Genomic DNA, 26,600 nt, shown 5'->3' on the forward strand with positions numbered 1-26,600 from the left:
GTGTTGGGCAGGATAGTAGCTATGAAATGACCTCCAGGCTGTATTCAAGGGGTCTTTGTGGGAGTTGTCTCATTCCATCCATCAGCTGGAAGTGATGTTGTGCTCAGTTTCCAGGCTAGATTAGAGCGTAGTTTTTGGGGTCCTTTTGGCATGCCAGTTGGTGGGGTAGAATGTGGAATCGTTTAGCGATGCCTAGTTTTTTGAAGGGCCTGCCATGCGCATGTGTGTGGGGAGGGAAAGGGATAGTTTTAGGGGTACCATTGGAGCTCCACTCCAGAGGAGCTGCGGCATAGGCACTTGTGGTATGGAGGCCATTTTTGCAGACTTAATCAATTTCACAAGTTAGTTAATAAGGGTGGGAGTACAAAGGAGAGGTGGTATCCGTGAAAGGCTCCCTAGATATTGTCGCCAAGGATGTGGGCACTAGCACCTAATAATGCTTATGGAAAGTCCAGTGGCAGGACTGTGCATGCCACAGCCATTTCTGTCATGCAAATTTCGATACCGGAAATGCCCTCAAAAGGTAATTGGTGACCGATATTGAGATATATCTGCTTCCCAAGTTGGAGGATCCCTCCCTTCCTTGAATACGTAAAACACCTTGCCTCATCACCCCCGCCTCTGATTCAAGCTGATCAGAACATTCTAATACTGTTAGTTTTAACCTCAGAAATCATTATTTTCTGGTATCAGTACTAGCACACTGACGTGTAAAACCACAAATATATACTTTTGTTTAGTTTTGTGATGCGCTGCATAAAAATATTACGAGTTCCAGAATGCATGGCTTTCTCCAGGATCTAATGCGCTGATGTTCTGGTGACTGGAAGAGAAGGCTGAGCTCATAGAGTGGGCGAATGCCATTCATCTTACCAGCCTACAGTTGTAGAATCCTACGTTTAGGTTTGTCCCCCCCCCCGCACACCCCTACCCAATGTTACTCCACCCTGAATCTGTGGCGTCCTCACCTTGTTTGTCCTGGATGGGCTTTCTGTGACTGTACAGTGCTTTGTGTCGTAGATGCAGCATGCACAGTTGTATTAATATGTACTTAAGAATGTGGACTTACAGTCTTTATGCATTGATGACATAGAGGTCTTGTGTAGTTCACGCTGAAATCACTGCACATGCTCAAATGTCAGCGGCGACAACTCATGAACACCTGCTAAATACATTACCCCTTCACACACCATCTATTCCCCAATCTGTTAATCCGTGTCTCATTTACAGGCTCTTTAAAGCATGCAAGACTCTCATGCAAGGATATAGAAATTACCATGGAAACTGCCTCCGTTACCATACTTGGGTACTGACCGCAGCTCTACAGGAGTATTGAGCAATATCCCAGGTCTGCCACAAGCCTGGACAGACTTACAGCAATCAGCGCCCACCTCTGAGCTCACAAGGCTCGAAGTAGCCTAGGGCGGCGAGAGAGGTGGAACTCTCATGTCATTGGTCATTCCACTAACGAGTTTAGGTTTGTGGAGGCCATTTGGAAGAGGCAGATCATTACCCACACAGGCAGATACTCTAAACATGGTTTTCACTGCTTTGATGTCAAAATAGTGAATAATTTCCAGTAACAGATGTAAACGTTATATAGAATTATTGCTGATGACCTGAGAGCTGTAGGGATGTTTCTCACCTGTGGGTTCTGAGTGATATCAAATAGACCACGGGAGTGAAGCTCAAGTTGTCTATGATGTCATTCAGAACCATGAGATGAAAAACATCCCTTTATCTCAGATACCCATCTATAATATTATGTAATGCATGGTCCCCCAAAACTGCCCCCCCCTGCTTATACCTGCCAGGCTTAGGCAAAGAAGTAATGAGAGACTTTACCTAGTATGCCCCCTCCTCCCTGTCCCAAATATGAAAACAAATATTTACCAGCCATTCTTAACCAACACCTTCCACCTTCCTTGCCTTCCTTCCCCCTCCCGCAGCTGCTCTTTCTGCTTTCAGTCACCGTAGACAAGCTGCACTGTGCTGACAGGCTCAGAGAGCACTGCCAGCCTGGCCTGGAAGGCCTTTGACCTAGCAACAGAGGGTAACCAGTGTTGTTCTCAACTAGCGCTATATCATAACATAGCCATAACATAGCAGTGAATTACCAGATCTAGAGTCTGGTGTAAACGACCGACGCTTCCTATGGAAGGCATGATAACGTAATAGAATTATAGAGGGGGAACAGTGAGTTATGGGGATATCTTTCACTGCAGGAATCTGAGTGACATGATATAGACAACGAGAGCGAAGTTTGAATTGTCTGTGATGCCACTCAGAACCCCGAGGTGAAAAACACCCACCAAATTCACTTCTAATCATCTATAATTTTATGTTATGTATGCCCCTTCCCCCCCACTAAAACAGTCTAACCCTGCTTTCAACTATAAGCAGGGGCAAGAGGATTCATGAAAGAGCCATACATAACATGGCCCCTCTTCACTGTCCCAAATTTAAAATAAAATACCTGACGTTCTGTCACCCACCCCCTGCTTTCTGGGCTTTTTCCTTGCCTCTCCTTTGGAAGCTGTGCTCCCTGCATTCCAGCGCTGCTCTGAGAGGCTCTCCCAGAGCCCAGCCAGAGCAGCCTCTTAACGTAGCACAGAGTTATGAGATCTGTGACCCACCGTCATTAGGCCACAGCAGAGAATTGTTACATTTAGAATATAACATTCACACTATTGGCTGTCAGCGAGAGCCATACATAACGTGGAATTATAGATGGGTAGCTATCCGTAACGGAGTCGTTTTTCAATAATCGATTCTTAGTGACAACATGAACACGGAGAGCAAAGCTAGAGTTGTCTATGCTCTCACGGGGAACCATGAGGCGGGTAAACCCCATTACAGGTGGCCGTTTGTGGACACTTCTATGCTGTGTATGACCCCATGACAAAAGCCCCACCATCCCCAGAAGATTCTCTTGTTGATTAGTTATGCAGGGGGAGAGGAGTCTTTCTTCACCCACTGTATTTAGGGTCTACCCGCATAGTTCCATATCACAATTATTTTTAAATGAAAAGTGCTTGCATCGTATCATTTCCCGCTCACTTTCACTAGTACAGGACTGCATTCTCCAGGGAGACCTGGCTGAAAATAGCTTTGAGATGCTTTGCGCATGAACAGAAATCCAGTATTAGCCACGGACTGGGAAGCCAGCAGTCGGTGATGGCTAGTCACCCACTTTCCTCTGCCTCGCTGTGGTGTGCAGAAACATGAGCAGTGGGGGTGTTGATGGAGCTTTGAACGATCATGCACCATTCCCCGCGTTGCTTTTGGTCTCTGGAGAGTGGGTTCTTGCAGGTCACCATTCACCTTTTACCTTCTTAACATGGGTCTCCGGTGATGAGGCAAAGTAGGGAGAAGGCCACAAAAGCGACTGCTCCCCCCTGACCTCGTCACTGTGAAAAACGTTTCTTTTTCAGCTTCTTTAAAGTAATACCAGTGAATAAAAGTGCTTTGAGCACAGTTTTCAAGCTAATGACTTTCTTCCGAAGGCTAAGATGGCAACAATACTGACCGTGGCCATCCCAAACATGCTCAGTTCTGACACCTGTGCCGGCTCGGTTGTAAACAATTTGAGCCTGCCGTGAAACACACGGTAAATGTGCTCTCATGTGACTGGTTAAAGCTGCAAAAACTTTGCAGACTCACTACCCATGACCAGTAAAAGTTTAAAAAAAAAGATAAATCACTAAAACGTTTCCTTTCTTAAATATTTTTTTTATTTTTTGTACACAAGTACTCATACACAATCCTGACATATAAATGTGATGACCTTGATGGCAGGGATTCCCCCAGGTATATCTAGTGTTCCTATCTTTGGTCTATAGTTGTAATCTTGTGAAGCAAGGCAGATTTAAAGTTACCAGAAGCAGGGCTATGCAGGAACACTGACTCGCTTCCTCTTTGGGTAGTCCTGTTCCCGCCAAAGGTCACACCCACCTTGCAAATCATGAGACCTTGCACTCTCCAGAGATATGCCTCATATGTACTTAATCTGTCTGCTTTTGTGTTGATTTCTTCCCATTTATTTACATAGTCCTTGATTCTCTTCTCTCGTGTTTTTAGATACGAAAAGGTGTTTCTGCTTCCTCTGTCCCATTCCCACCATCCTCATCACAGCTCTCCTGCTATCAGGACGGGGGCAGGCACATGGTTAAGTACCACTTGATTTGTCTATGTTGAAGTTGAGTGGTTGGGGAGCATGCCCGGGTGAGAATGAAAACAAAAATTGATGAGACAACTCGGTATCCCTGGGAACCTGGGTTCAAAGTACTCAAGAAACAATGGTACCCTTGGGAGACACTAGCTAGCCTAAGCTTCTAATGCAAAACAAGATATATTACTCCTCTATATGTGATTAAACAGTGTTTTTAATTACTGTAAAATCATGTCCAACAATACATATGTAATAGGTGCTTTAGTATTCAGAGCAGTGAGTGATCAGTGACAACAGTGAGTTTCCTTCAACATTGCTGAGTATTGTAACGCTCTCAACAAAGAAGGACTCGGAATTAGAATATATTTTGGGTATTACATTATTTATCAGTGAAGAAGTTAATAAGTCATTGTTTCGACTAAATATAAAAATCACCCAATGGAAATGAAGTACAGTAGTGTTCCTGTATCGACATTAGTTATTCACCAGGGGTTAGGAAGTGAGTGTCTCCCTTTTTTTCTTAGATTACTGTTCTGCTATTTAATATCCCCAGATTTGTTGTTCAGATATAGAGGTCTTCCTCATGATTTTTCAGTGTTAGGTTAGGCTTTTCCGAGTATGCATGGGCATTTATACTTCACTGTGCCTGCATTGAGATAATTGATTCGCCTTGATTTCTTCATTCCCGTAGGTTGCTTCCTCTATTTTATACTGATGAAGACCCAGCTTTAAGTTATTTAATGGGTTGAAACATCAACCTATTAGCTTGTTGATTGTTAAATAACATAGAAACCAAAACGTACTGACATTCTGAGTCCTTTTGTATTGAGATTATTAAACTGCTCAGTCAGCAAAGTTGATGTATTATTCTTTGCAACTCGCACCACAGCACTTGTATCACTGATCACTCTCAATGTGCCGCCTATGTTCTGTTTATTTGACATGGTTTTGAAGTAATTAAGCCCTCTGTTTAACCACATACAAATGAGTAATATATCTTGTTTTGGCAGAGAAGCGTATGCTAACAAGTTTCTACCAAGGGAACCATGGGTTCTTGTTTACAGGTAACAGCAGATGTGAATTTAGCGATGGGGGTAGTTAGCTAAACCCCTCCCTTGATTTTGCTTTCAAAGTCAATGTCTCCAAGTTGAGTATGGTTTTGTATCCATGTAAAAAGGACCATGAACATCCTTTATGGGTCAGGGTGTACTCAGATTGTGTGCTCTGCCCTGAAACAACAGGGACTCAGTGAGTAGGACTAGCAACTCTGGACCAGACGGTGTGATTCCAGCCTCATTGGCGGTGCACTGTGTACTAGCCAGCCTAGAAAGGGTCGGCGTCATTGACTGGCACCAGAGAGTTTTTTTTATTTTAATTCAAAATCCTTCCAGCCCAGCCCCCAGGAAGTCATCACTGCCGCCTGGGCAGGCCTTCCTGGAAGAGCCTTGTCGACACGTGCTGCCATCAAGATGTTAATAATTTGGCACAATCCTGCCAACTCGGGCCCCATTGCAGTGCCAAACAAGTATGCAGCAACCAGGGAGGTGCTGTCTGAGAGAGAGTGTGAGACAAGATAGACACCAAACGGAAGCGAGTACCTTGCTTCTGTTGTGCAGCATTCAGTGCCTTGCTTCTGTTGTGCAGCATTTTTGGGAAGTTTGCGATTTTAGCCACTAGCTTTTACCAATCCCAGGACAACCATTGGTGATTGTCCCATTTGGTACTGGAAGTGCGATGCATGGATTTCCGTTATGCTGAGATCTGGTAAAGATCTTCAACAAGAAGTCTCACATTGTGGAGGTGCTCAGCTCAGCCCGATAAGAGACCAGGGGCCTTTTTATCACCTTCACTTGGCAGTCCAGATCCCAGGTCCTTCAGATGTCTGTTAGCCAAGAGGAGATCGCAAATCGTTTATCTGGATTCATGGGACAATATATGCCACAGTAATAGTATGTCTATTGACTACAAAGTAGGAAATATTGTTTCTGATCTTAACAGAAGAATGCACAAGTCAATAAGTTGCAGATAACAAATTTGAGTCTACTGGGACAGGGTGTTTAAGGAAGTAATCCTCTTATATTGTTGGAGCACTGACTCCAAATAAAAGGTATTGGAAAGCTGTTGAGGGGTAGAATAATTTGAAATGCTTGTGCTTAGGTTTGGAAATAGTACCCATTGATTCGGGGCAAGAAGAGGAGACACAGGTTGATTAGATATATATCTTTCCTTTAGTCTATTGAGTTGCTTTGCTCACTATTTTTCTAATGGTCTATTTACCTGTTTAGACAACCAAGATGGAGCGCCATGGCAGCGGCACCGACAGTGATTACGACAACACCCAGACAAGCGAGTCTATAATAAGGTGAGGCGATGCTGGTGAGCCCAATCTGATCTGATCTGATGTGCTGTGTTAGCCTCTTTGGCAGTCCAGGTGCTGATGCAGAAACTCAGTAATAAAAAGATAGCTTTGTAACATGGTGTTCGAGGCATGTGGGCTGCTGAATTCATATCTCAGCATTAGATCGCCGCCTAGTGTTGGGTCCGGATGATTGCACCTTGCTGTCTTGGAAGAGTCTTTGAAGTATCACGAGATAGGTGACTCCTCCCCTGGACTACAGTGCGCATGGGCATCTTCTCCATCTTCAGATTGTTTTTTTTCCGCCATTGGGTTCGAATGCACTTCGAAAGCTCCAGCTTCGGTACCAAAGTTTTCCCTACTTTCTAGGCCTAAACCCTCTACATTCGTCGGTATTGTCTTCCGCTCGGTTTCCCTCAACTCAACAACACTTTCACTTCTCTCCGGTCGTCGACGCGGGCCGTTGGGCCTTTTCGACGCCACGTGGGCCTCCTGCTGATGGAAAGGACCCCGTTTAAAAGATGCCCACAGTGTGGATCCTAATTTCCATACAGTGATAAGCATAGAGTATGCAACAGGTGCCTATCTCCTGAGCACAATGAAGAAAACTGTCCAGCTAGTGCTTGTTCCGGTCAAAGAAGACTATCCGGAACCGAATAGCTGCTCGACAAGAGATGCGGTACAAAAGGGGGTGGTGATGGACGGAGCATCTGAATCAATCAAACACTCACACCCAGTCAAAAGATCTGGGTTTAATCCATCACCGTCTTTAGCCCACTCTGCCACCCCAGTTCAGGCATGGCTATATGCAAATCAGTCTGACTCTGTGCCTCATGGGAACAGTCCAGCCCGAACTGCCAAGCCATGTCTTCCCTGGACCGGAAACAAGCTTCCGAGGACCAGTTTCAGGCATTCCAGCCGTCTTCAGCCCGGCTTGCTTGAATCCAGTTGCAAAGTGAGCAAGGGACTCACGTCTGAGCATACCCTGCCACGCTTATGGCGGCCAAAAGCGGTACAAAAGGGGGTGGTGATGGACGGAGCATCTGAATCAATCAAACACTCACACCCAGTTAAAAGATCTGGGTTTAATCCATCACCGTTCTTTAGCCCACTCTGCCACCTGCTTTTGTACCGCTTTTGGCCGCCATAAGTGTGGCAGGGTATGCTCAGACGTGAGTCCCTTGCTCACTTTGTCCATCACCACCCCCATTTGTACCGAAAAGAGATGCAGCGCCAGGCACCAGATCTGGAAAACATATTCGAAGACGAACATGAACTTCCAGCGGCGGAGGGCTCCGACAACCTGGAGATTATCACCGTAGAGGACCAGTCGAACTCCGATGACCAGATCACACTGGGGCAAACCGTGCGTACCAAAGCCCCTACCCCGCCTCCACGAAGTCTCCGGTCAAAGCATCGGCTAAAAGTCTTAGCCGCGACAGAAACACCGCGTCAGAAGCCCCGCCTTCCGCTCGGCTCCGAAGACCACACCCAAGCCCTCCGGTTCCTCGGGACCTGGCAAAATATCGAGACCGAAAGAAGTCCTCGAGCACAAAAAAGCCGTCGACCCAAAACCGGCAACAGAGCCGAGAAAGGTTGTCGATCCGAAAAAGGGCGTCGAGCCCAAGAAAGTCGTCGAGCCCTAGAAGGTTGTCGTACTGAAGGAGGCCACCGTGCCGAAGGAGACCGCCGTCCCGAAAGAGGCCGCCGTCCCGAAGGAGGCCGCCGAGCCGAAGGAGGCCGCCGAGCCGAAGGAGGCCGCCGAGCCGAAGGAGGCCGCCGAGCCGAAGAAGGCCGCCGAGCCGAAGAAGGCCGCCGAGCCGAAGAAGGCCGCCGAGCCGAAGAAGGCCGCCGAGCCGAAGAAGGCCGCCGAGCCGAAGAAGGCCGCCGAGCCGAAGAAAGCCTGTCGAGCCAAAGAAGGTCGTCGAGCCAAAGAAGGTCGTCGAGCCCAAAACGGCTGTAGAGCCGAAAAAGGTCGTCTATCCTAAACAGGCAGTCGAGCCGAAGAAGTCTGCCCCTCATGCAGACGTCCAGCCGAAAAAGACACTCGACCGAAACAAATCCCTCAAGCCGAAAAAAGCTCCACACAAGCAGGCAACCGAGCCAAAATCCTCGGCGCCGAAGCCACGGACAGTGGAGGAAGAACTTTTTCATCCAGATCCAGTGTGCCCCGAACAACACAGACTGTATATTGACCCTGATACAGGACATATATTGGTCTAAAAGACACGCAAGAGAAGACTGGACACTGAAGCCCCTTCTCCTGTTCCTCCTAAGAAAAAGGTCTTTGGCACACCCCCTTCAAGACCTTACACTCCTCCTCCTTTCACTCTTAACATGCCTTTTGTTCCATATTCTCCTTCACCTACACATTATGATGAGGAAGAAGACATGGGGGAGATCCTCAGGATGATTTTACACAACCGGACGATCCAGGAAACCAGGATGACACATGGGGTGACCATAATTATACTGATGACATATGATACACAACCCATACCTGATCCCTCTCCATACCCCACAAAGCCATCTCCTACTGACGACACTGTCGCTTTTAACCAACTAGTGGACAGAGCAGCTCAGTTTCATGGGGTTCACATGCACACTGACCCTATAGGGGAGGATTTTCTATTTAACACCTTCCCAACATCAGAGAAGAGTTTACGTATACTCCCTGTGCTAAAAGGAGTACCAAAGCACGCACCAGACATCTTTAAAGACCAAGCCAGGGCGCGTGTCCTCAATCCAAGAATTGAAAAAAGTATAAACCGGCCCCTACAGACCCATCGTAACATCAGGACTCAGCTACCACTAGATTCCCTAGTAGTATCTAATGCTAGGAAGAGGGCAAATTCACAGACAACAGGTGATGCTCCCCCCTCCTGACAAGGAGTCTAAAATCTTAGAAGCCTCAGGGAAAAGAGTGGCCTCTCAGGCAGCGAGTACCTGGAGGATTGCCAATACCCTAGCTCTCCTAGCACGCTATGACAGAGCACACTACGACGAACTGGAAGGATTATTACAACACCTACCAGAACCCCATAAATCTAAAGCAAATGATCTAATACAGGAAGGGAAATTCATCACTAAGGCATCCATAAAATGCGCCCTTGATGTAGCTGACACAGCCGCTAGGTCTGTCAACACTAGTGTATTTTTACGCCAGCATGCCTGGCTCCGCATTTCAGGATTCAAAAATGAAGTGCAGTCTACCATACTCAATCAGCCTATAAACCAGGATTTCTTATTTGGCCTTGCGGTGGATACCATCTTGGAAAAGATGAAAAAAGATATTGACACCGCTAAGTCCATAGGGGCACTTCAATTTCAGCAGTCTAGAAGCTCCTTTCATCGCTCCTCCTTTCAAAACCCGGGTAGAGGCAACACATCTCAAACTTCATCATCATTCAAGAACTCTACACAAGGCACCTTTAATAGAGGCTCCAATAGAGGAGGTTATAGAGGGAACAATAACAAAGGCAGAGGCTGTGGTAATACCAACACCGAGCCTCCACCGCCACCAAACAGTGACTTCTTAACACTCCCTCTAGACCACTTAACACCAGTCGGAGGCAGAGTAACACAATTCCTCCCAGTCTGGAACGCTATCACTACAGACAGGTGGGTGAGACAAATTATCCAGTATGGTTACTGCCTGGAACTCATTTCTACTCCACCCAACATACCACCCAAACACTGTCCACTGTCAAAGAAACATATCACGCTGTTACAACAGGAGGTGCTATCCATGCTCGAAAAGGGTGCCATAGAGCCAGTCCCATTGCAACATCAAGGCACAGGGGTATACTCTCTATACTTCCTCATCCCCAAGAAAGACGGCTCCCTCAGACCAATATTAGACCTCAGAACTTTGAACCAATACATACTCTCAGATCATTTCCATATGATCACTCTACAACAGGTACTCCCACTTCTCCAGCAAGGCGACTTCTTCGCCACATTAGACCTCAAGGATGCATACTTTCACATTCCTATACATCCAGCTCACATGAAATACCTCAGGTTCATAATAGAGGGTCAGCACTATCAGTTCAAAGTTCTTCCCTTCGGAGTAACTACAGCACCAAGGGTTTTTACAAAATGCCTAGCAGTAGTAGCAGCACACCTCAGGAGGCAACACATCCATGTGTTTCCCTACCTCGACGATTGTGTGTAGGAGTTGGCTTTTATGAGCCAGTGTGGCAACCATACCTCACAGACAATCCAGCTACTGCACAGTCTAGATTTTTCAATAAATTACCCAAGAATCACTTCTGCAACCCTCCCACATACACCAATATCTGGGAGCAACAATAGACACCTCCACAGCAAAGGCATATCCAAATCCAGCCAGGATAGCCAGCATTCAATCTCTTATTCAAAAATTTCTACCACAACACTCTCTGCCAGCACGAGTGTTAATGCAGCTTATAGGCATGATGGCCTCCTGCATATTCATCTTCCCTCATGCTCGACTTCAAATGCGACCCTTACAGGAATGTCTAGCACGCCAGTAGAACCAAGCTCAAGGACAATTAAAAGACCTAGTGTTGGTAGACAGGCGCACTTACCGCTCTCTGCAGTGGTGGAACCCATAAAACCTTTCCAAGGGGCGACTGTTCCAAGAGCCGGTTCCACAGGTAGTACTAACAGCGGACGCAACACTGACAGGTTGGGGAGCCCATCTCCTTCAATATACAGTCCCAGGTCTCTGGACAGTCAAACAAAAGACACTACATATAGACACTTAGAGTTACTGGCAATTTTCCTAGCAATGAAAGTCTTTCAGAAATACTTGCACAACAAGACTGTCCTAATTTGAACGGACAACATGACAGTCATGTACTGCATCCAAAAACGGGGGGGAGGGGGCGGGGGGGGGGCACTCTCTGCAACTATCTCACCTAGCACGGAGCATTTGGAAATGGGCAATCCCACAAAACATCCATCTCCTGGCAGAACACCTCCCTGGAATAGACAACCAGATAGCAGACCTACTAAGCCGACACAGCCAGGAACTACACGAATGGGAGATTCATCCTCAAGTTCTCCAAAAGTGGGGACATCCAGACATAGATCTGTTTGCCACAAACGAAAACTCAAAATGCCCGTCCTTCGCCGCCAGGTTCCCACACCCGTCGTCACAAGGCAATGCGATATGGATGAACTGGTCAGGGAGATTTGCGTACGCTTTTCCACCAACCCCACTGATCCCATTAGTGGCACGCAAACTAAGACAACAATCACTCACGAAGATCCTGGTTGCTCCCACATGGGCAAGACAACCATGGTACACAACGCTCCTAGAACTCTCAGTAGTTCCACACCAAAGACTGTGCCGCTCACCACAACTGCTAACACAGAACCATGGAGAAATCAGACACCCAGATCCCAATCAGATGAACCTAGCGATCTGGCTCCTGAGGTCTTAGAGTTCAGATATCTTAACTTGCCTCCAGACTGCATGAACATTATCAAAGAAGCAAGGCGTCCCACTACCAGAGCATTCTATGCAGCTAAATGGAAACAATTTGTAATTTATTGTAATAATAACCAAATCAATCCATTGGATGCCTCTATCCAGAATTGAATATGTTACTTGCTACATCTTCAGAGATGTAACCTAGCATACTCATCCATATGGCTACACCTTGCAGCTATAGCAGCATATCTTCAAAACAGACAACATATGTCCCTTTTCAGAATCCCACCCATCAAAGCTTTTATGGAGGGACTCAAAAGAGTTACCCCTCCAAGGCATCCATCTTCTCCAGTCTGGAACTTAAACTTAGTACTTACCAGACTCATGGGACCACCCTTCGGACCACTTCATTCATGTGAACAACAATTCTTAACATGGAAGGTGGCATTCTTAATTGGTATTACCTCCCTCAGGCGAGTGAGTGAGCTACAGGCACTAACCATTCATGCAAATACACCACAATAAAGTAGTGCTTCGTACAAACCCTAAATGTATGCCCAAAGTCATATCCACTTTCCACATCAATCAGTCCATAGAATTGCCAGTTTTCTTTCAAAACCCGCAATCTGTGGCTGAAAGAGCTCTACACACACTTGACGTTAAAAGAGCTCTATCATATTACGTTGACAGAACAAAATCATTCAGAAAGACAAAGCAACTATTTGTAGCTTTTTCACCACAACAAAAAGGCAATCCCATTTCTAAGTCAGAAATAGCCAGATGGATAGTTAAATGCATTCAAATATGCTATCAAAAGGCAAAGCACACTTTAACAGTTCCCCCAAAAGCACACTCCACCTGTAAAATGGGGGCATCCGTGGCTTTCCTAGGAAATATTCCCTTAGAAGACATATGTAGGGCAGCTACATGGTCTACCATACACACTTTCACTAAACACTACTGTGTTGACGTGCAAGCTAAGCAACATGCTGCTGTGGGCCAGGCTGTCCTTAAAACTCTTTTTCAAACCACTGCAGCTGCTACAGGCGACCACTGCTAGAGGAGAAACTGCTATACAGTCTATACTAAGATATGAATTCAGCAGCCCACATGCCTCGAACGGAAAATTTTACTTACCAATATGCATCTGTTCTTGGCATGTAGGGCTGCTGACATTCATATACCCACCCTCCTCCCAGGTGCCTGTCACAGCTGCATGGTTCTTTCTTACATACATTTACATGGTCATCTCTTACTTTCCTATACTCCATCTTGCCACAATTGCGAAAAACAATCTGAAGATGGAGAAGATGGCCATGCGCACTGTAGTCCAGGGGAGGAGTCACCTATCTCGTGATACTTCGAAGACTCTTCCAAGACAACAAGGTGCGATCATCCGGACCCAACACTAGGTGGTGATCTAATGCTAAGATATGAATGTCAGCAGCCCTACATGCCAAGAACAGATGCATACTGGTAAGTAGCATTTTCCGTCTCTTGTAGATACACACTCTTTGACCATGCCATGTAGGAGTATACTAATCAGGGGACTTTTATGACCTATTTCAAGCAGCCACCCCAGTGTGGTACAAGCAAGTAACTTTTCAGTCTGCAACTCCAGTATGTTTAACAAACAGTAAAAGGAAGAACTGGACAAAACAGAAAAAAGTAGTGGAAAGAAGTGAGCAAGAGGAAGGCCCAGTCAATTAGGCTCGGTCCTGCCGGGCAACACTGTGAAGATATACTTTTTGTTTTGGCGCTGCGTGTTGTGTGAGATAGGAGCCACCACACTAAGGTTCATAAAGCTGAAGTAATTTCTTTTTGTTGTTAGTCTGTTGAATTTATCTAAAACATACATTGATTGATTAGATGACGTTCCTGTGCACCAGAATGTTATTAAATCATTGTTGCTGTCTTTTCTCCCCTGTGCTCCTTCTGTAACTTCTCTCCCGTCCTTCTCTGGGCTGGCAGTATGGATGGCAGGCGATTCATGGACATGAGTAGAGACGAGGATTTCCACCATGAAATCGATGACCTGGACCTAGAACTAGACCCAGGACTTCCGAGCACAGAGGACGTGATCCTGAAGACTGAACAAGTCACCAAGAACATCCAGGAGCTTCTCCGGGCGGCGCAGGAGTTTAAGCACGACAGGTGAGAGATGGCACCTAAAGAAGGCCACTCTACAGCTCCCCAGGTGGCAAGTGTGGTGTTACATACTGACCACAAACCACTTGTTGATTTGTTCAGCACTAAGGGCGTGGGAAGCGCGATGCCTAGAGCTGCCAAATGGCAGGACCGATTTCCAGAATATCATTATTGTGTGAAATACATGCAAAAGTAATGTAGTTGGGGATTTTTCAACAATCACATAGGCATATTATGTTAAAATACATTGTACAACAAGCAGGGCACACTAGAGGGGCAACATGTACATTGGAAAGGGATACGAATGTGGGTTGTGAGAGAAAACACTACATTTTGTATAATAACCTACATTTTGTAAGTCTTCCAAAGCAGAGAGGGAGAGAGTTTGTCGTTTTTGTCTGTGTTTATCTAAAAAGTTCTTGGTGAAATCTGACAGATGCCTACACATACCCAACTGAAAGCACATCTACCCAACTATTTGCTAGAAAATAAATGTGTTAAAGGGGTGTAACACCTCCCTCCCCCCTTACCCCCCCCCCCCCCCCCCCCCCCCCCCACCAAAGCTACGCTCCTGATTATTGAGCAAGTGTGTAGAGATTCACTGGTACGGGATAACGTTTTATCTCCAGTAACAAATTGGTTGATGGTTGGGGGCCCACGCTAAAGATGTTGGTAAATAATTTACTAATTACAACAAAAGGTATCCAGGAGTCACAACCATGTTTCTCTCTTAGACAAACCGCTACACGACAGAAAATAAATTGTGAGTTGAACACAGTTGTATATAAACACCATTTAAACACACATACATGCAACATGCAAACAGGGTAGGAATTTTTCCCATCAGTTGTCTCTCTGTACCACCACTGTTACATCATTTGGGTTCTCCTTACCCAGGAGTTAGTGTACAAACAGTCACACTAGTTGGAAGATAGACTGTGTGAGTAAGGAGACTGACGTTAGTTATTTCACTGAGTGGTGTCAGTATGGTGTCGGTGTGATGTTTACAACTGAAAAAAAGCAGTGAAAGTAAGTGAAGTGAGTAAAATTAGGTGGAACTGAGTAGAATAGATATTTTTTATGTTTTCTCTCAGACCCCTAAGCTTAAAAACAAGTGAAAGGTGAAAAAAAGTAGATTTAACATAATATCTACTCAGCAAGTGGTCGACATGTTTCTGCATATATATGGAGTTGATCCTATGCATTCATCAGGACCTAGTTGTTGCTACTACAGAGTGCATTCTGTGACGAATATGTTTATTTTTCTCTTTTTCTTTCCTTACCTGCATGACTATTTTAGATTGTGGTGGAGAATCTACACCTGACAAACAGGTGATATAATTCCTTTTATTCCCTTTTCTTCATGTTAATGTACAGCAGTAGCAACAACTAGGTCCTGATGAATGCATAGGATCAACTCCATATATATGCAGAAACATGTCGACCACTTGCTGAGTTGATATTATGTTAAATCTACTTTTTTTCACCTTTCACTTGTTTTTTTCAGTTGTGAACATCACACCGACACCATACTGACACCACTCAGTGAAATAACTAACGTCAGTCTCCTTACTCACACAGTCTCTATCTTCCAACTAGTGTGACTGTTTGTACACTAACTCCTGGGTAAGGAGAACCCAAATAATGTAACAGTGGTGGTACAGAGAGACAACTGATGGGAAAAATTCCTACCCTGTTTGCATGTTGCATGTATGTGTGTTTAAATGGTGTTTATATACAACTGTGCTCAACTCACAATTTATTTTCTGTCGTGTAGCGGTTTGTCTAAGAGAGAAACATGGTTGTGACTCCTGGATACCTTTTGTTGTAATTAGTTCTGTAATTAGGGGCATGTATCCAGTACAGAGTCATTAAAGTAGCCCTTACACACTATTTAGATGAGGGTCTGTTTCAGGTAAATAATTTACACCTTACTTGCATATTGCGTCAGAATTAATTTGTGTGTAAAATCTAGTGCTTTGGGTTGATCAATTGTTACTACCTATTGACTTGAGGCAATAAGTGTTGTGTATGGCTCATGAAGGGCACTTGGGTATCCATGCTCTGAAGTGAAGAATAAGGGAAGATTTTTTGTGGCCTAGAATTGACAAGTCTGTTGAATGTCTATGTGGTCCAAGTTGGAGTTCGATACTGCTGGTCCACTCAAGGTCCACACATGTCGACAGGTGGATCCTTTCACATAGGTGGTAGTATGGCGGTCGTTGTGAGAAGACCTGAGTCAGCGTGAGTATCGACTTCCAAGATCAACGCCCTAAAAAGAAACAGAAACTCATCAGAATGGCTGAAAGTTTATTCCAGAAGTACAAGTACCGCCATCAGTACCCTCACCCACGGCGAGCTGTTGGTTCCCAACTGTAACAACACACTGCATTTCACGTTCCATAGACTCGTGAGATGCAGCAGTCCCAACCCAAGGTTGTGTGCTTATCCGAGAGTCCACAAAGCCATGAAACTGTATAAGCCGCCAGTTTCCCTTGTGCTTACCTGAGAGGTAGAAAAGGGCTGAACAAGAGGCTCACTATAAGATGCAACCTTAAGATAGCATCATTATCATCTGACTGGTACCTTAGGGTTCGCTGGCCGGTGTAGATACCTGAAGTAATGCCTCAGTCATGACCTGGAGGAGTGCATCATGCTCTCCTAGGGGAGAGAAATAGGCTTACCAGTTAGAGAGCAAAAGGCTCACGTAAGGCATAAAAGCATGCTTGCCTCTGAGTGGGGACAGAAGACCCAGCCTTACATTGCACAAGCAGCACGTCACGTATGCAGGACTGTACGCTTACTAGCTGCACCTGTGTGCAAAATTATGGACCCTTTGCTTCCTCTTTGGAGAGTGATACAACCCCGGTTTCCATGGAGACTTGTGCTACAAGTTGTTGGGTTTCCTCTTTGTCCAATGATGACACTTAGCATAACATAGTTGGATGCTTCCTTATGTCCATTTCTACCAGTGCACACAAACAGTTGTGATTAGTGTGCCCGAATGTGACTCCCAGAATGTTATTGTCTGGCACAGTTGTTACATGCACCTCTCATCCACCTAGTTTCATCCATGCATGCTATAAGCCCTGCTATCAAAGTATGACCATCAGCCAGCAATAAGGTGAGGGTCTTTAGTCAAAATAGTCTGCCAGATTCTGCGAGCGGATACAATCGAGAAGACTTGTTTTTGTGGAGTATTTGCAAATATGCTGGTGGATCTGCCTTATTCAGCCCCTGCTACCACACTGTTCAGGCTTAGTCTCTGTAAAAGTTCCCATAGGTAACCCGGATGCGATTCCCTGAGACTACCGATACTTAGAGGACTGGACTTGAATAGGAAATTGCAGATGGCAGTGTGTGCAAGTACTATGCACACTAAATGTTTTTGGAAAGGATGGTTTCCTATTCTAACCCCACTCCTGAAATATTTAATGGAAGTGTGTTATTTGAGCGCCCCTGGTGCACCCAGCCATATCACGCGTTGCAGTTGGATTTTACAGAAACTACTCATTTGAACATGTCTGACATTGTCTAATGGCACCACATAATACTCCATTTATCATACTTCAGGGATTTAAATGTATGATCTACAGATTGCCCACAAATATCTGGGATGATGCATTCAACCATTGAACTATCTTGCCTATTCTGGATACTTCTAGAAAGTGTAGTCCATGCATAAGATCTTTTGTTCTGAGAAGTTCTTAACTGGATAACAGAGAGTAGGTGTCTATATAAGACTCCTCCTCATTTTCTATTTTTAAAAATTATTTAAATCCTTAACCATTCTTCGCGTCTCATCTCACCACATGGGTTTAAACTATAACCTGGGCCGTGGTCGGATCGATCCACTGGAATTGCCAGCCAGATTGGTTCATTATGTGACCAAATAATCCGTTTCAGAACACAATTTCTTCGTATATCCAAATTCCACTTGGCTTGTTTTCAAATGCGTCTCAGAGCATCAAACTCCTTGATCAGGGAAATGCACAATGTATTCATTTAATTGATTCTGTGCTGCAATTGAAAGCAAACTTTTATTTCATTATTATTTTTCTATTGAAACAAAATAATCTTTACGGAAATCAACTTGTGCCATTTGTAATTAGTTGTCAACAGCTTCACTTTTTAAAATGAAAAGCACTGCAATAAAATTGGAATGGTAGGTATTTTTTTGCCATTTAGCATGCTAAGTAAAAATAATGTAAAGAACTCCATGCAGTCTTTTACTTTGAGTTCGGTACGAAGTGTGGCTAATTTTACAATTTATTACCCTGTGCTTCTGTAAAAATTTCAATTGGAAGTTTTTATCTTTGCTTCATCTTCTCTGTGTGTGCAAAGAAGTTAATTATGCATGCCATGAGCAGCCAAAGAACACGGCCACAACCTAGAGAGGCTCAGAGTTCCCGATCCAGGGCCCAGTCTATCCGGCTAATTATCCACCACCCATTCTGCCCGTAAGAGTACGGAGAAGCGGCGGAAAGTGCCCGGTATCATATGATACTAGTTTTGTTGCTGAGCGACGTTTCCTGAGACAGCGGCGGAGTGCGGCGACCTGGGGCCTACACGCAGATGGCAGCCGGGAGCTAAAGTTTGAGGAGTGGCGGTGGCCTGCAGGTCGGATCGGGGAGGAGCGGAAGTTACGGTTAGTGGAGCGCTCCCCCCCCCCCCCCCCCTCCCTCCGAGATATTGTGCGTGGCGGCGCCAGATTGCACAGCCCTGAGGCAGGTTGCAGGGTTTGGTGATATCCCCGCAGCGTGGCCACACTATAGTCCCTGTGACTGCCGGGGCGAGGGCAGACAAGAATCCCCTGCCGACATTTTAGGAATGCGCGCTGCCGCTCGCTGTGGAGCGGCCTCATATTCACCGAGGTCCGTTCCGAGGCACACTGTGCTTCGTTGGAGGGCTGCCTCTCACTCGCAAACTATACTGATTTAATTATCTCGGGCTGCCTTGACGCTGCTGTGAACATCTGCCCCCGGGGGCTGCCCTGCCAACACGTGTCTTTCTGGGAAGGAAGGTCCTATGCTCTGTCTGCCCAAGGGACATGAGCTACAGTGCAACATTCATACTTGAGACCTGATATCTACACAGCAACTACCCCACCTATACTCAGAGTGCGCACAGCGCTCATATCCTGCGCGGTGGTAGGGAACGGCGGGGGACCTAACCCTTCTGCTTTGACATCCAGCAGAGGCAGGCGCTTGGTGGCATATGGGTCCTGAAAGTTTGTACAACCCTGAGGCGTCTGGACTAACCGGCTTGCCGTGGCGGCATAGTGGTCTGAACAGCAGACTGCAACAATCAACGGCCCGGATCCACGTGGTTCCATCACTTCTGCGGCCGCTATGAGCAACAGAAACGTGAAAGGGACTAATCAGGCGAAGCTGGATAAATTTGCATTAACAAAGTCGCAAGGAGATGCGCAGGACAAAGACGTCCCATCATCGGCTGGAGCGACTGGTGGAGTCACGCAGGAGGTGACCCTACAAGACGACATGACCACCCTGAATAAGGTGGACTCACGCATTGGGACTCTCGCAGTTGCTCTTGCCCTGATCCACGCCGACTTTAATAAAATGGCCACCAAGGTGTCAGAACTTGAGACTACGACGGCGGCCCTATCATCGGACACTTCCACCCTTAAAAAAATAGCACAGCAGCTGGCGGCAGACAACAAACTTCTGGCAGCCCGCCTCGAGGATCAGGAGGGGCTATCGAGGCAGAACAACATCTGCGTTATTGGCGTGCCATAGACAACAGGGGATCCAGCCCTAGATCTCTTTATGGAGGATTTAATCACAACTCCCCTCCAACCGCTGGGTCTGTCCAACTTCTTCTCAGTTGAGCGAGCGCATCGGGTACCAGGTGGCAGACCGAAACCAGCGACCAGTCCTGACTCATATATTTAACTTCAGGGACAGAGATGCCATCTTGTAGTCAGCCCGAAAGCCCCTCCGAACCGAATAGACAATGCCGCCATCAGGATTTTTCCGGACTATACCGCAGCAATCCCGAAACAGCGCAGATCATTTCTTGACGTGATGAAGGCTCTCCGGGAGCGTGAAATAAAGTACTCCATGCTGTTTCCCGCCAAATTTAGAGTGGAAGCTGAGGGGAAGGCGTGGTTCTTCTCCACACCTGAAAAAGTGCAAGACTGGCCGGATGGCGAAAGGCCCTACGACCAGGCCGTACTGGAAACCGCGATGCACGACGCAACGACCAACAGGCGGACATGGAACAAGAGTGAGCGCAGTCCTCGAAAGAGTGCAAGAGGTTGGATGATGAATGGATCTGCGATGACGTGAAAGCGTCAAGACCTCGCTTCCTCAGGACTCTTTCCTTTCTGGTATTGTACTGTTTCATGCAAAGATGTAAAAATGCGGGCACTTAACATTGCTCCTGTTCAGGTACTTTTAGATATAAAATGTGGGTGTGGCCTGCCAAGAATGGCACTTGTGAAGGTTTTCTTCCTCTGGTTCTAATTGATGTAACTCGAAAGGGACGCTGGGTCTCTGCAGTTCTCGGAGTAGAGGGCTCTGGGGGGTGGGGGCGGAGGTTGTTTTCTCTTTCCCCCTTCGTTGAAGAACTGGGAAAGGGTATTAAGCACTCTGCTTTGTTGGGGTGGCGGGTAGTTGTAAATCCGTCGAGCAGGGAGGCAGGGAGGAGGGTGGGAGGGGAAGGGTGGTTGAGTTGTTTCTTGTTTCGCTGTTTTTATGAACAGGGCAATGATCATCAAAATGTATTCCTGTTACAGGTTTGGTTTTTTTTTTTTTACATACTGCATTGGTTTTTTTTTTTCAACCCTACACTACTTATGGCAGTAGGGACAATGTCAACACTCAGTAACTGGCTCTGGTGACCCACCGACGTCCCAGGTGACTCCCTTGACTTACCTGGAATGTACATGGTCTGGGCGATAAGATAGGGTTGGTGTTGCAGGGTCTGAGGCGAAAAGAGTCAGTGGTGGCCTTATTGCAGGAGACTCACCTGGTGGGTTTGGCGTGTAGAGCTATGGATCGCTGGGGATACAAAATGGTGGTACATTCAGAGTTTACCTTCAGGCTCCAGGGGCGTGGGTATATTGGTGCGTAAACAGTTCCCACTGATTGTACAACACAATTGGACGGATGACATGGGGCGGTTTGCAGCCATATCATGTCAGTGGGAAGGGAAGCGTTTTAATATTGTATTGGTGTACATTCCCCCCACCCTCCAGGCTGTGGCCTTCCCGGCGCTTAGCACATTTCTATTGCTACTACCGGAGGGAGATCTGCTTTTAGGAGGCAATTTTAGCACAGTATTAGATGGCAATAGGGACCGTAACACGCCACCCCTCCACCCCCAGGACAGATGTAGCAGGCGTTTCCCATATGAAAGGATTTATTGACGCCCTGGGTCTCACGGATGCATGGAGGTACAGACATCCCAACACGCGACACTACACCTTCCATTCCGGGGTGCACAGCAGCCTCTCCCGTATAGACTACTTCTTACTCTCCGCTGACAGCCTGCCCCATTTGACAGACACTGAGATTCGTTCCCCTGGCATTTCAGACCACTCTCTTGTCTCTCTGACCTACGAGATGCACAGTAAGGCGAGAAAGTGAATCTTCCCCATCTCTCCACGTTACTTACAAGTCCCCAAGACACGTAAAAACATTGCTACAGTCCTAAAACATTACTTTCAAGACAATGTGTCCTCGGTACAATCCCCTAGTATTTTGTGGGAGGCGTATAAAACTGTGTTAAGGGGGCAGGCTATCGCCTCCATAACAGGCCATAAACGTGCAGCACGGGGCGAGTTAGATGCCTTGGAAACTGACCTGGCTGTCATGCGGAGAATCCTTCCCCAGCAACTGCGCAAGCCTTACGCCTTAAACAATGTGCGCTTGAAGAACACCAACGTGAACTGGTTAAACTGCAGTTGCAAGCTACCCGGCACACGGTATACGAAGTTGGGGACAAGGCAGGCAAACTTCTTGCATGGCTAGACAGGAAGGAAAGAGCACAGAGAACGATAGCGCAGCTGGGTACTCCGTCTGGTGAAATAGTGAGCACCCCGGAGGACATAGTGGACACATTGGCCGGGTATTTTGAACAGGTATATACTTCCTGTTCACAAATGACAACAGAAGAGGCTCAGACCTACATCAAAGATATTAAAATGCTTGCTCTGTCAGTTGAAGCGGCTCTCTCACTGGAAGCCGTCTTCACGAATGAGGAACTACAGACTGCCATTGATTCCCTGCAGTCAGGAAAGGCTGTAGGACCCAATGGAATACCCATTGAGCTTTATAAACGAACATCTGATCTAACTGCCCCATTTCTCCTAAAAATGTTCTCCGACACTTTGAAAGCAGGGGAGCTGCCACGCGCTCAACGAATGGCCACCATAGTGACGGTACCAAAGCCTGGTAAACCCCCGGACGATTGTTCCTCATCCCGGCGAATAACTGAAGCTAAGATTCTTGGTAAACTGATTGCCATACGCCTGACCCCGCACCTTGAGACCCTGATTCACCCTGACCAGTCCGGTTTCATGCCCAATAGGACCACTGCACTGAACCTTAAGAGTACAGGCAGTGCTGGCGCGCATGCCCTGTCTTCAAGAACCTGCAATTATCCTCTCCCTTGATGCTCGGATGGCATTCGACATGGTGGAATGGCCTTATTTATTTGCGGTCCTCCGACATCTAGGCTTCGGCCCCAAATTTTGTGCATGGGTGCACTTGTTATACTCACGCCCTCTGGCACACGTGGTGGCAAATGGGCATATCTCCAGCGACTTTACACTGGGGCGAGGTACGCGCCAGGGCTGTCCGCTGTCTCCATTGCTGTTCTCGCTGGCACTGGAGCCATTGGCAGCTTGGATTCAATGGAACCCTATGATTCGGGGACTATTTTGGACAGCGACCTGGGAAGACCGCATCTCCTTGTATGCGGATGATGTGCTCTTATACCGGACTTCCCCCAGACGCTCTATTTTAGTACTTTTGAACATTTGTGAAATCTTCGGTCGGGCATCGGGGTATACCATCAACTGATCCAAATCGGTTTTATTCATCCTGAGGGGCCCGCCCCCACTGCTGCCGGTGGACTGCCCACTAAAAATCACAGGGACTCTTTTAAAAATTTGGGCAGTTAGGCGACACCCAGGTCGGAGGAATTTCTCCTTAAAAATCTGGTACCCTCTTGAGCGGTTTCGGTGCTTGTGGAACACTGGCATGGCCTGCCATTGACCCTCCTGGGCAAGGCAGCCCTTTTTAAAATGACACTCCCATGGTTCTTATATGTATTAGAGAATGCCCTTTTTCCCGTTCCACTGAAACATTTTAAGAAGATAGAGGCGGTTGTCTCTGGACTGCTCTGGGGAAGCAAACCGGCGAGCATAGCAATGGGAAAGCTGATTCGGGGCTGGTAAGACGGCGGAATAGCCCTTCCGATATTCAGTTATATTATTGGGCAGCCCAATTGAAAATAATTAACCAATGGTTACACGCGCCTCAGACGGAACCAACGTTCCAGGCAGACAGACAGGAGCTGGGAGAAGCAGGAATTCACTCCGCACTATATGACAAGGGCAGATCTTCCTCCCTCGTAGGACCGATGGCGCACACAATAGGTATATGGTACACTGCGCAGGTTTGTCTTACATGCAAATATACTATTACTCAAATGACTCCACTCTGGTCGGCGCGACGGCTGTGAACACTTCGTAACAGCAAGGGATTCCGGGTATGGGACCTGATAGGTATCTCCACGGTGGGGGATTTATGAAAGAAGGGTGCAATAGTGCCATTTGAACAACTTAGGACCCAATATGAGTTAGAGCCCACCGAGAGGTTTCAGTACATACAGATCAGTCATGCACTAAGCTGGTTCCCCCGCCTGGCACCGAGTTACCGGAGGCCACCCCTCTGGAAGACAGACTCCTTACTGAGCACATGCCCAAAAGGGCAACCTCATTCACTTATTGTAAACTAATTAATAACATGCCAGACCCGACACTGACATTTAAGCGCAGATGGTCCATTGACTTGGGTGAGATAGAAGATGCGGATTGGCAGACGGCGCTGTCATCCCCACGGGAAGTAGCCGTATCTTCGAGTCTCCGATTGGTGCAGCTAAATATACTATAGTGTGAGGGCCTCACATTATTTTTGCCTGAGAGATTGCGGGGAGGTGAGAACCTTTTTTCACACTATATGGCAATGCCCCCAGATTGCAGTATACTGGGCCAAAGTTATGCGAACATTGTTACTGGTGGTGGAGGTGTCGGTAGTACCGGAACCGAAGTGTTGTCTACTGAACTTATGGGAGCCGAAGGATCTTTCTCACTCTGCTCAGGACTGGGTTATGCTGGGTGCAATGTTTGCCAAACGTGATACTGCCGGAAACTGGGGGTCCCAGGAGGTACCAACGCTTAGTGACTGTTGCAAGGATTTGGATGCATCTATGATGGCAGAAAGAGTGGTATACACACACCGTGGATGCCCCCCGAAAATAGGAAAAAATATGGGGTGCCTGGAACAAATTCAGAGGCTATCTGTGTGAACCACCCGTGCAGGACGGGGATAATGAGTCAGAGTGAGGGGTGGGAAGGTTCCCGAAAAATGCCAACATGGATAATTATGATACATCCGGTTTTATCGCTGTGTGTGGTGTCATTGACTTCTGTTATAATCCATAATGCTCATTGTAAATGCCAGTTGATTGTAATATGCCCTGCTTATGTTTTAAATAAAAACAAATTTAAAAAACATTATGCATGCCATGAAACACCGAGGTGCTCTAGCCAGTGTGGTAATAAAAAGATTTAAATATGTTTCTCTTTCCTAGTTTTGTACCATGCTCGGAAAAAATCCACACAGCGGTTACAGAGATGGCATCTCTCTTTCCAAAGGTAAGTCCTACATCTTGGCATCCCACTATCGCAAATTCGTCTTTCTAGAACGTGGCTCTAATGAGTTCCGATTTTTGTGCATATACACTCCTGCTCAGCTTTAGACCTGAAAAACAGTGTGCAATCATCCCAGTTGGCATCACTAGGGACGGTTTCCAGCATTGAAAGAACATAGGATTTAATTGTATTTACCTTTATTGTATAAACAGCTATTTATCCACTATCATAGTTATCATTCTGTATAACATGAAAAGAATGCAGTAAGTTAAAGTTTGTACTTTTAATTCAAACAGTGCTTACATAATGTTTGGGGTCAAAATGAATTGCTGTGCATATTTGCGATGCTGATCTTGTAGTCGCAAAAGTGGCCTTTCATGTCTTTGAATTTCCTGTAGCACAGCAAGGGTGGACTTGTACTTGGAAGTTGCATGTTTTGGTCCCACCACTGCATGGCTAAGAATTTCCACCGGGGGATCCAGAGAACAGGAAAAATACTGAGACTATCAATCCTTATTGTAGCTCTCGAGATGGGAGCCCGTGAGAGCCCAGAACAGCGTCTGCACTGTGCAAGGTTTTCAGTGGCATATTTCTGTGCCCCTATTTTTGTCCGATTCCTTTTCTGTCGTTTTTGCACTTTTCTTTTCTCCTTTTGCCACTCTTGCCTCTGCAATCCCCTCCATCCAGCCCGGCCCACCTCCAGTGACACTTTCCTCACAGCTGTCCATCCTCCCTCCCCCCTCCACTACTTAATAGCGGCCACTGCATGGACCCTGGTTCTCGTACCTTCCACCAATCCGAAGCCAGCACCCTCTTCACCCTCAGCATAGGACGCAATGACCATGTGTCACTGAAGGATACCCAAGGACTCTACTCCTGCCGACACTGCAGCTACACCCTCGCCCACCTCCACACTCCAGCTCCTCTTGCCGCCCATCTGACCAACAGCGCACCCTACTGGCTCATCTGCATCCTCCTCAACACACGCCCCTCCACAAACGCCTGACTGAAACCTGGACTAACCCCAGCACTTGCCCAGACGTAGTCACCGCCATACCCAACAGCTCCAAAATCCCCTGCAAGGACTGTACCCACCAACCAGGAGGAGGAATCGCCATCGTCCCCAAGAACAACTTCCCCCTGACCACCCACTTGGACGACCCAATGACAACCATGGAACACCTTTACTTCCAAGTCCAGATCAATCCCAACACCACCCTTGCTGCACCTTCGTCTTCAGGCCTCATGGCCCATGCCTGCCATTTACCGATGCAGCGTCTACTTCTTTGCACCCCAGGCTCACGCATCCACTAATTACATCAACTTTCACATGGACAACCTCCGTGACCAGAACATCGCATCCCTTCTGGAGAACCTCGCCAACAATGGACTCAAGCAGCTAGTCACTGATCCGATCCACACAGCGGGAGACACCGCCCCCTGGTCGTAGCTGGAACAAGGTCACGGAAGAACATCTCATTGCCCCTCTCAGCACCACCACACAAAATACCTATTTGTGTGTGCCTGAGGACTGTAGTGAGAATACTTTCGGCAGACGAGGGGAATGTTTATTGTTAAAAACACATTCCCAAGCACA

General features: G+C 46.7%; 1 protein-coding gene across 1 annotated transcript in view; it reads left to right on the plus strand.

Moving 5' to 3' along the window:
- The window catches only part of GIT1 (GIT ArfGAP 1), a gene marked incomplete at its 5' end in the record, with an annotated part of 206,661 nt that overhangs the window by 157,847 nt on the left and 22,214 nt on the right, over positions 1-26,600 (plus strand). Inside the window, 4 exons of the mRNA XM_086951454.1 lie at positions 4,081-4,167; positions 6,457-6,533; positions 13,921-14,103; positions 24,943-25,006. Coding sequence (XP_086807580.1) covers positions 4,081-4,167; positions 6,457-6,533; positions 13,921-14,103; positions 24,943-25,006 — 411 coding nt within the window. The remainder of the gene's footprint in view (positions 1-4,080; positions 4,168-6,456; positions 6,534-13,920; positions 14,104-24,942; positions 25,007-26,600) is intronic.

The sequence above is a fragment of the Lissotriton vulgaris genome, unplaced genomic scaffold (genome assembly GCF_964263255.1).
Source record: "Lissotriton vulgaris unplaced genomic scaffold, aLisVul1.2 SCAFFOLD_2288, whole genome shotgun sequence".
Lineage (NCBI taxonomy): Eukaryota > Metazoa > Chordata > Amphibia > Caudata > Salamandridae > Lissotriton > Lissotriton vulgaris.